This window comes from Populus euphratica, unplaced genomic scaffold, assembly GCF_000495115.2.
Source record: "Populus euphratica unplaced genomic scaffold, PopEup_1.0 scaffold3395.1, whole genome shotgun sequence".
Lineage (NCBI taxonomy): Eukaryota > Viridiplantae > Streptophyta > Magnoliopsida > Malpighiales > Salicaceae > Populus > Populus euphratica.
The window spans coordinates 198-10,737 of NW_011503386.1; the positions used below are offsets into that span (position 1 = coordinate 198).

At 35.6% G+C, this 10,540-nt stretch overlaps 1 protein-coding gene across 3 annotated transcripts; it reads right to left on the bottom strand.

Annotated features, from left to right (window-relative positions):
* Window positions 1–256: 256 nt before the first annotated feature.
* Window positions 257–9,959, bottom strand: LOC105119794 (CSC1-like protein At3g21620). 3 transcript variants are annotated; one of them, XM_011017977.1, is made up of 12 exons: window positions 9,698–9,959; window positions 8,768–9,123; window positions 6,807–6,953; window positions 5,997–6,132; window positions 5,027–5,128; window positions 4,074–4,193; window positions 3,821–3,901; window positions 3,049–3,389; window positions 1,933–2,178; window positions 1,225–1,549; window positions 849–1,082; window positions 257–727 (listed from the first exon to the last, which is right to left on the bottom strand). In XM_011017977.1, the coding sequence occupies exons 2-12, from the start codon at window positions 9,079–9,081 to the stop codon at window positions 467–469; spliced, it is 2,307 nt and encodes a 768-aa protein (XP_011016279.1). In that variant the 5' UTR covers window positions 9,082–9,123; window positions 9,698–9,959; the 3' UTR covers window positions 257–466. The 3 variants fall into 3 exon arrangements, with proteins under 3 accessions (XP_011016279.1, XP_011016280.1, XP_011016281.1); XM_011017978.1 differs by lacking the exon at window positions 9,698–9,959 and adding an exon at window positions 9,510–9,610; XM_011017979.1 differs by lacking the exon at window positions 9,698–9,959 and adding an exon at window positions 9,191–9,479.
* Window positions 9,960–10,540: the final 581 nt, after the last annotated feature.

Genomic DNA, 10,540 nt, shown 5'->3' on the forward strand with positions numbered 1-10,540 from the left:
AGAAAACTAATTTCTTTCTTCTTCTGTTGTTTTTCTTATAAATAATTATATTTATATTTTTTCTAATTCAGGAATAGACTCAAAGCTGAATTTCTTCATAATTTGTGAAATTTTCAAGTCCAATCCATTTGTTTTAGGTTTTAACTTCCTCGGTCACTTTAAATTAGTATATTAAGAATGAGTTGAATACTTGAATCTGAGTTCTGAAATTAATTAATTAACAAGGTATTCTTTACCTTGAGAATAATATATATATAAAAAAAATATGACGACAATTGCATAAACAAATTATTCTGACAACCTAAGACATGAGTTTGTTCCTATTTCCGTGTTGTGTTCTTTTGCACAGCTCGCTATCTCTTTTCGTAGTCTATCCTCTGTACAACCTCTATGCTGAATAAATATCAAACAGTTTAATCTCCTGATGACTCGCATTTACACACAAGTTGATGTCGCAGAAACAGTTTCAGATTAGAGGATACTCCTGAGCTTCACGCTGAGAGGATGAAACTGAACCACTATGTTTACTTGGCAATGGTGTATTCCTTCGAGACTGGCGCTTTGTTGGGACCAGATCAGGTTCTTTCTCAAACTCTTCGGGTGCTCCATCACTGTCGCTATCATCTTCGCCTTTAAAAACTGGGTGGCTATAAGCATTTTGAAGGAAGCTTTTCAGGTTCAGGTTTGGCTCTCTGGCACGTTCCAACGTATCTTTCATCATTGCTTCCTGCAAAACAATGGAAATGACAGAGAAGGAGGTGATAAAATTAATCAAGAAAATTCTTGTGATTTTATACAGCAGAAACTGCTTGTAGTCTGTCTCAAGAAATATGCAAAATTTGACATACCTGCAATGGATATCTAACAAAAGCAGGTTCATATCGGCCTTTGCAGAACAAATGGAACCATATTGTCAATACTGGGAGTGTAATGAGCAACGGTGTGGACTGAGCAGCTTCTTTTGTGCTTAACAATCCCATTAGCAGCAGTTGTGAGACAATTACTGCAACTATGATGCGTCCATGAACATCAGGCCAGAATGCTGCAGCACTCTCATACTCCTGATTGTAAACATTTATAATCTACAATTTCATGCAGCAATCTATTTTCAGTGAGGATTCACAATCCAATAATGTTTTAGTGCTTGTAATACGAACTGCACATACATTACACATGTATAATTGTAGTTTGTGTGACAATTCTGGATGTGATTCAAATTTTTACCTGATGACGATATACAACAAATGCGAGGGCAAAGAATACAATTATGAAAGGAAGTAAGATAGGCGACACCACTGCATAGACGAGGCCAAGGAGGAAATAAAGTTGTATTTGTGGTTCCCCTGTGTTGAAACCAAGAGTTCCTGGATCCATAGCCTCTTCCCTATCCTTTTCAGTCTTCACCAAGAAGAAGTTTTTCAGGTGATAGATTATCAAGGGTTTCAATCTTAAAATCTCCCCAGCGACTCCAGCCCACCCATCAACCATTATGTAAGTTATGAAGAAAGTTGCCTTCATAGGAATCGAAACTCCAACTGTCTTTGGTATTCTGCAAAAATTCGCTTAGTGTGTCAAATAAAAATAAAACTCACAAGTAATTATGAACTAATTGAATTGCAAGAAACGTAATGCATTCCTAAATACTGCACCTTGAAGCAAAATTTTTAAGATTATTAGACTTGGAGCATCCTAATCACCACATACCCTTCGGAAGGTTTAATTTCTACTTAAACAAATCAAACACAAAAGCATACAGCAGATTCATAATTCAATTAAAATGCAAAATTAATCAAGATTTACATGTGATGTTTAGTTTCTCTAGCGGCTAATGGACAAAGCATACAAGTAGATGTTTAACTACATCAAAAGAACAATTTCCAATGCTGCATAAACTAATAAATTGGAAGCGTAGAACATATGAGAAGAACTTACTGAGTCGCAGACTGGTGGATAAAATTATCCAGTTGTTGAAATGCAGTTCCGGTGATTATACTTCCAAGAAACACATTAATGAATTGGAAGATATAATATCTAGCTGCAGATCTCCTCTCTAGGCCTGATAGACTAATGAATCCCTCGAATTTAGACATTAGCATCAATATTGAGGGTAGAAAAATAAGAAATATCTTCAAAGCTATTCCAGGAAGGAAACCTTGAATGAATGACTTAAACACTTTCCTGCATGAAAAACAAGAGGTTACCATATTTCAGGGGATAATTGCATTCAAGCAACGGAAAACAAAGCACAAATTTGGTAAAGGATTGAAATGATATTCTATGTTTTCTCCCCATATATTTTACTTTATTGAATGAATCATTCAACAACACACCCGAACCCTTGACAATTCAACTCTAATAAATTGACTCGCATCCATAGAAAAAGAAAACATCCAAGACAGGTTGGAAAAAAAAAACCAATGACATTTTTTGAAGAAAGCTAAATATTATTCTGCAACATTTCCATCTTTTCATCCCCTTCCTAGAATCCACCATAATGTCATTTCCTGTTATCTACTAGAAACTGGCATAAGATGGCATTACAGCTTTCTGATGCCCAAAAGCTGAACTTAGATTATTTCTTTCAAAAAAGTATGAGCTAAGCCAAAGAAGTTGGCACAACTGATCTCCATTCCTACATGTCAAATATACCTTTTCTGCCTTTATCTTAACCTAAAATTTGGCCTAAAGGTTAGTGTTTTACAAAGAAGGATTAGAACTGTTGTTTTGATTTAATTGCACAATAAAAAAAATACAAGTCAGTAGCTCGCTGCCAGGTTAAGTCTACAAGGAGTGAAGCAAATTTTCATGAAAATAAAAGGCACAATTTTCTCAAAATAAAGTTTAAGGAACTTCCGAGATGATATGAAGCAAGAAGGTTAGGAAGAAAGACAGCTATACTGATATAATATCATAACTTTGTCCAATCATGTAGATTACAAGCATTTAATATGAAATAATTAAATGATATGCAGTTGTGAACCAAACAAATGACGAGCACAGCTATTTTTCCTAAGAATATAAGGTCACACTTGAGAAAAAGATACTCACATTTCAATTATAGGTTTCAGGAATGGGAGTGCTTTCTCAATTCCTTCAATGTTCGCAAGGGACTGTACAAATGCAATGGGAATCATGAAAAAGAAGGTGAGGAAGAAAAACGCAACAGCAATAACAAGCCTTCTTAGTGTGAGCGAAACAAATGGAATTGCGAGGTTATCCCAATATACATCACGGGGTTCTGGAGCCCACCCAGTCAACCATATAGTTGGATTTCTGGATTGTTGTGTTTGTGCACAAACAGCGGCTCCCCATCGAGTTTTGAAGGAAACAAATGCTGCTGGCATGATTGACTTGGGATTGTTCACAATCTTGTCTCTCTCCAAGGAGATCTAGCAATTGTTAATTTCAAAAGAAAATATGGTTAATTGAAAGTATAGAGATGACTACCTCAACAAAATTCATAATAAAAACATTAGTTAATTGTTAGATGTTTACGAAACTTTACAGGCTATTTAAATTCATGTATACAATTAAGTGAAAAAATTTCAGAGCTAGAACATTCTCTGTGCTATGGTGTCAATGCTTCAACAAAGTCAGACCTTCAACAAATAATGACTGAACTAGAACAAACAATTGATTAAAAACAATAAGAGCTTCACAAATAAGACGGGAAAAAGAACTAAAAAGGTCTAACTTTACTTTGAATGATGATAAATGTCAGTGAACAATTATGAAGTTAGGACAGAAATAGTTCACGCTGCAAGAAAGTAAAACAACACACTCTAAAATGCAAAACATATAATTTAAAAGTACCACTTACTTCTCTCGATAGTCTCTCAATCTCAGATGTGTAGTGATCAATTGCATCCACCCTATTCCCCCAAAGGCCAAGGAAACCAGTCTGCTCCATGAAAAATAAATTAGCACTACATGTTAGTGATTAAAATCAGAATAACATTTTCTCATAAATTGTTGCGTAAATTGAGTGTAGAAACACTACATCTGGAAGGGAGGGAGGGAGAGAAAATAAAAGATACCGGTGACTTCAATAGGACACTGTTAGCAATGAATACCTTGAGAGAAGGCTTTCTGGATTGGTTTCTTGAATATTTGATTTGATAGTAGTCAAGCCAGTTCTTCATCTTTTTCTTCTTGTTGACTAAGTTAGAAAGTTCATTAGCATTGTAGACAACCTGCAAGCAAATGTTTAAGCCAAGGGAAAAGAATCATAACATTTTGGGCCGAGAAGGTTAACAAGATATAAATAAGATGAATTTTTCAGTTAGATGATGTGCATAAGCTTGATGGTATAAAACTAGAAAAGCAATGCAGAATTTTCTTCCAAAGAAAGGCTGGTGTAGTTCATAGACAGTAAAATTGAAAAGTAAATGGTCAAACTACAATTTTGAGCGAATATAAGACAAGCTTGTTGGAGAAAGGAACTGGATCCGTTCTGTGGCAACAAAATCTACATCACCTACTTAGGGAACCCTCCTGCCTCTCTTTTTCTTTCTTAACCTGGCAAATCTTTTGAAGTTTAAACTCCAATGAAAGAAAAAATGAAGATACCGTGACTTTACTCTCCCAGTCCCCTTTCAGACACTCTAGGATCTTTTTTCTGTATCTGCTCCTACAAATCAAGAGATAGATATACACAGATTGCACTTGTCAGATTCAGGAGTGTTCTAAGTGACAAAGGAGTTTGAAGGCCAGGTGAAGCTATTAAATGAAAACTTCTCTCTCTTTTATCATCACATATAAGATCTTTTTTTCTGAACCACATCACATACAAGTTCTCATTCTGAGATCTGAGTGATTATTATGAAATTGTGGATAAACTAATGTCACAGTCATATTATGGAATCAAATAACTAGTCTTATAACAACAAAAAGCACTTAATCACTCTCCATCTCTCCATGTCTCTCTTTGGGTGGGTGGGTGCGTGCGTGCATGTGTGCTGGTGGGTGTATTTATGTATTGTTGGTATATGTACTTGTAACATGTGGAAGTATAAGAGGATCAAACCTGATGAGTGAGATAATCGCTAGGATGGTTAACCAGGAAAAAATGTTCCACGAGTTCACCAACTGATTCATCAGGATCTGGTGGCACATTTCTCACCAGTACCTACACCAAAAATACATTACTTCATCAACGAGGAGCTGGAAGAAAAGAGTTACTAAGAGTGCCCAAAGGAGATCATTTTCAAAGCATTCCAACTTATAAGAATGACCTGGTTATATAAATATATGCTACACAACTTCAATTTGATTACAATCAAAAGCTGCAGAGGACACAATCTGTTCAGGTGTTCAGATGCAGTTCTAAACTATCATTCTACTAAGAAACAAAAGTCAAGATTCTAATATGCACAAAAACAAATAGGACATGTTTGCTTCCAAATTGACAACCGACCTAAAAGAGAGTAACCACTGGCCCTCATAAGAAAATTACTATTAAAGGAAAAGGAACTTTCAGTTGAAAGAGCACTCTAAAAACAAGTTGGCAAAGACTAGATCCAATAAAGCTCACCAAGTTGTGGTGGAATTAAACTAAGAACAAACTATAGGAACCAAGATGAAAAACCTGAACTTTGAGAACCAAAAATGAAGATAACCATAATATTTGCTAACAACACTTCTCTCTCTCTCTCTCTCTCTCTTTTTATCATGTCCCCCCATTCTGAAAGAAGTTAGCAGAAAAAGAAGGCAGGTGGATCCACAAATGAGACTTTCACATGCAACTGGACTCACGCTACCCGGCATAACCGAATCAAAACAATTTGAGCATTTCAGATATTTTGAACGTTAATATTTTCTATCAGGAAGAATACATCCATGAGTCAATTAAAGCATGGTTGGCTGTGTGCATCTAACATCTGATTGGTTCTGAACATATTCCCTGTCCTATATCTTTAATTGATGATAAACATCCAACCTTCTCTCCATGCCATCTTTTTAATTAATGTCATAGTGCTTTACAGAGTTGCTCTTACTGTGAATTGATCAGGACGTCGTTTCTCTGATGCAAGAAAATGCAACCTCATTTTAGCCACTGTCTCGTACTCTGTTTTTAGCACATAGCATGTCCAGAAGGTAAAAGCATAAGCCATCACCATATGGGTCCAGAATCTGCAACCAAAAATTTAAGTTGACTGAAAAGTTCAAACCTACCCTGCCACAAGAAATTCTATTGAAGGAAAAAATATTAAATTTCAATATTAATATAAAAAACTTGATAGTTCATTAGATCAATTTCTTTCTTAGTCACTGGGCTCCGCACACCAAAGGCTGCGGGATATTCCCCCAACCAACAAAGAGGTCTTGCCGGAATTGCCACATATGAAATTGAGCATAATTTTACAAAGAAAAATTTCAATATTGATATAAAAAACTTGATAGTTCATTAGATCAATTTCTTTCTTAGTCACTGGGCTCCGCACACCAAAGGCTACGGATTATTCCCCCAACTAACGAAGAGTTCTTGCCGGAATTGCCACATGAAATTGAGCACAATTTTACAAAGAAATAGCCCACTTCTTTCTTGAGAAGAGATGGAAACATGCTAAATATCATTTGATTGAATAGTTGACCCAACTTCTTGTTGTTTGAAGAAACTCTCCACTTTAATTGGTATTTTTTTCATAAAAAAGAAACATAAGATAACAAATTCAGTCTTTCAATAGTTTAAGAATTACTCAACATAGTTCATAGTTCACTACACTAATTTCTTTTTTTAGGGGGAAAAAAAAAGAGTTGATATAAAGCAGAAAGTTAACAAAACAAAGGTAATAAGTCTTGTATACCTGCATGATCCTGTGGGTATATTTGATATAGAGAGCTTATCCAAATCACTGTAAGTTAAATTAGAATGCTCCAAAGTGTTATTTGTCCAATTAACTGGCACTGAGATAGTGAAGGCCAGGAATGCAATAGGAACAAAAATTTTAAGCCTGCACTTAAGAGGAAAAAAAAAAAAAGAAAAAAGAAGAAACGAGTATATGAGTATAAAGGTTATAAGTCAATATTATGCTCAGAATAACATTCAAATGATGGAACACATGCTCCCAATGCAAAATCCTATTGTGTATAGGAAAAGGACAAATCCATTCCACAGACAAGAATTGAATTGATGAATGTGCAAAGGATAAAATTTTCCAAAATGCTCAGAATAACATTATCCCAACTTTTTAAAGGAGATATATACTTAGTGGTCGAAACCTCAACTTTTTTAAAGGAATACGATCAATTGAATGCAGGAGAGGGCTCGGCGTACAGTTTCAGCTTATGCAAGGCAGAGAGGAGCCCAATTCATTGTTAGCGGTGTAAATTTCCACGAACTTCCCTAATCTGTTCCAATTTTATCTATCCATTATAACAGAAGGGTAAATCGCAAATCTCAAATTCTTTCTCTTCAATGAGTTAAATGGAAAAACATTTTTGCACATCCCAAAAAGAAAGGGTGGACTAACAATTTGTGATCGGGGGCAGAATAAACCTACCAAAACTCCTAAGACATGCTGGCTTTGACTGATGAACAGTGACAATAAGTTTGTGCATATTATCAAGGTTAGGTGAAGAGGCAGCAGAGAAACAATTTAAGACTATCAAGATACCAGCTTCAATTGCAATTACACCACATATCCATCTATTTACTATATTTTTATCCACATTAATATCTATTTATAAATTGCCCTTGATACCGGGTATGAATCAGTTAGGTGTAGCTTTATGGTGACAGAAGATTTCAAGGTTTGCTCAGGAGAAAGAAGAGACAGTGGAGACATCAAGAATACCAAAATGACAATCAGGTTTCTTTCAAATCTGCACCAGATATCCTAGCTATTTGAGTTTTTTGCCAATGTCGATCTTTTCATAAATTACTTGTATTTTTCCATGATATGACTGCTTGTATAAGATACTCTCAATGCCAGCCACTACCAAAAATTATGGAAAGCCTCACTAACACTTTCAGGAATAAAGAACAAAAGATGTTATTCTGAGTTCCATCAATTTGCGTAAGGCAAGGCCAATCACTTAATTAGTGAATACACAACTAATATGCACATTATTTCCACAAAACAACATGAACTAGAAATACATCACTTATACAAGTATTAGGCTATTAGCAAAGCCTGTCACAACAAAAGTGCCGATGATACTATTCATATGTAGATATTGACAGTCTTTCTGGGACTGCAATAAATAATTTCAGTGGCTAGACAGAGGTTGGCTATAGATAAAGCAGGGAATCAACTTGTAATAGGGGAACCGTTATGTGGGAAAATGAGCAACAGCCTGCTCCGATGTTGTGTGCTTGTTAAACACAGTTAACAATTTAAACTGATTATGTAAAAATATGGGAAATCTAAAACAAGCAGAAAAATGTTTACCGACTCAGATGACATTTTGGATCAGCAGTTAATTTACAGTACATTCTCAGTCCTTCAATCCTACTCCATTTGCAGCAATCATATGTCTTGCACCAAAATTTAGCAAAATATGAAAAGAAAAGGAAAAAAAAAGAAACTACACGCAATTGGACGCCTAATGAATGCCTACTATTTATACTTCAAATAACTCAGTGGAGTAGACATAATATAGGAGACATCAAATTTGCAAACAGTCAGAACATAGATCTCTAACGACCAGTTTTTTGTTCGCCTAGAATATAACAGCAAAATTAAAAAAGACGATTGAGTTTACTATCAAACTAAAGCATCTGGAATCGCACAAAGCATAACGAAAAATAAGAGAACCACCATACCCTATCAAGTAAATCCTCAAGTAAACAGCAGAGTCCAATCCAGCATGGTCAATTAGCTCAGGCTCCGGCATTTGCAATGCTGCGGGCATCCAGTTGAGAAACCTCACATACGACCTGAAGTCCAAATTGACAAACTTGCCTACAAACGCGCCAGTGCCCAATGGACTGCTCCTTAAACCCTTGATATACCATTTGGGGAAGTAAACCCTATCATTTACCGGCTGAATCCGAAGAATCGCAAACACAATAAAGAAAGCAAATGCAGTGAGTATATTAATAGCTGCTGCTACTCCTATATCACTTATTGTCGCCATATCCTGTTCACTTCACTTGGAAGAAACAATAACTTATCCTCCCTGCAAAAAAGAGTTGACCTTAAAATACCATAAACCGGCTAGTAGGATCAAACATTAAAAGGACAACCTTTTTAACGTTCAAAATCATTGCAGCGAGACAAACAAAATCGCAAATGGGTTGCCATGAAAAGGGGGTGGGGCTAGCTTTTCAGTCACATGAGAATGCCAATCAAACTACCGGCATTTATCTGGAGTGTCAAAATCAAGGGGCTCACAAGATCTTAAATTCTCAAAAAAATTCCATCACTGTAACACATATATGAACACTAAAACTGATTAGTCAAAAAAATTGCTTCTTTCATCCCTATTTTCTCAGAAACCAAACACCCGCCTGAAAACAGAAGGAAAAAATATATATATATATTACACTGCAATACTGAACTTACCAGCAACGTAACTAAGAGGAATTCTATTCCAGCACATCAGAAACCAAACCAAAAGGAAGTTTCCTTTTCTTAATCAAATACATTATCTCGATGTTTTTCTCCACCAGTGAATTACACAGCAAACAAACAACTAACGACTTCGTACAAACATAATTAAGTTTGAAAAGATCCAAACAACTTGGTGTTACCTTTGAAGCGAGAAGACGACAGCGTTTAAGAGCACAATGCCTGAGAAACAGAAGAAAGAAACGCACGTAACAGAAAAGAAGAGAAAAAGAAAACAAATAAGTACGTGCTAGTCGCTTCTCTCTAACAATTTCTTGAGTTATATCTCCGTTGTCTAATTTACTGTCTTCATCCTCAAAGCTAAAGTGAGAGCAAGTAAGATTCTTCGAACTATTATAATTATTTTCTGCGCTTCCTTTTTCTTCTTCTCCGTCTCTTTTAGTTTTTTGAAAAAAAAATTATGGAAGAGACGCAAGCAGTTGGAGTCATGTGAGAGAGATGAAGGAGAGAGAGACAGGCTAGAGCATAAAAAAGAAAATAAAAGCGAGGAGGTGTCTCCATAAAACGCTCTTCTGACGTTACCAAATGTGTCGTTTTGGGTAACCTTTTAATATTTCTTATTTAAGGAAGAATTAATCAATGGGACAGCGAGTGGCGTGGCACGCCGTTAGCCCTAATGGTATTAATCATTTTTTTTCAATTTATTTTTTATAAATTTACTGAAATATTTTTTTTGTTTTTTAAAATTTATTAAATTTACTTTGTAATTTAATAAACATTTAGGAGGTAAAGCAATCTTAGAGAGAGAGAGAGAGAAGGGCCAATAAAGTTTGCAGGTCGGTTTATTATGCATGTGGTTGGCATGTGATGGGATGGATCACTAACGGCTACACCTCCTTAACAATGTCATTTCCTGAAGTCTAAGTTTGTTGACTTTTTTTCCCTTGTTGACTCTTTTTCCCGAGCTAACTACTAGACAGGTTAAAAAAATAAAAAAATATATTTTAGGATTTAGCTTAGCGGTG

Excerpts from the sequence above, each read along its gene's own strand:
- LOC105119794 (XM_011017977.1), bottom strand. The coding sequence starts at position 9,081 with ATGGCGACAATAAGTGATATAGGAGTAGCAGCAGCTATTAATATACTC. Across the intron at positions 3,902-4,073 it reads CCAGAAAGCCTTCTCTCAAG|ACTGGTTTCCTTGGCCTTTG; the intron begins GTATTCATTGCT and ends TTCATGGAGCAG. Across the intron at positions 2,179-3,048 it reads CTGAAACCTATAATTGAAAT|GAAAGTGTTTAAGTCATTCA; the intron begins GTGAGTATCTTT and ends TTTTTCATGCAG.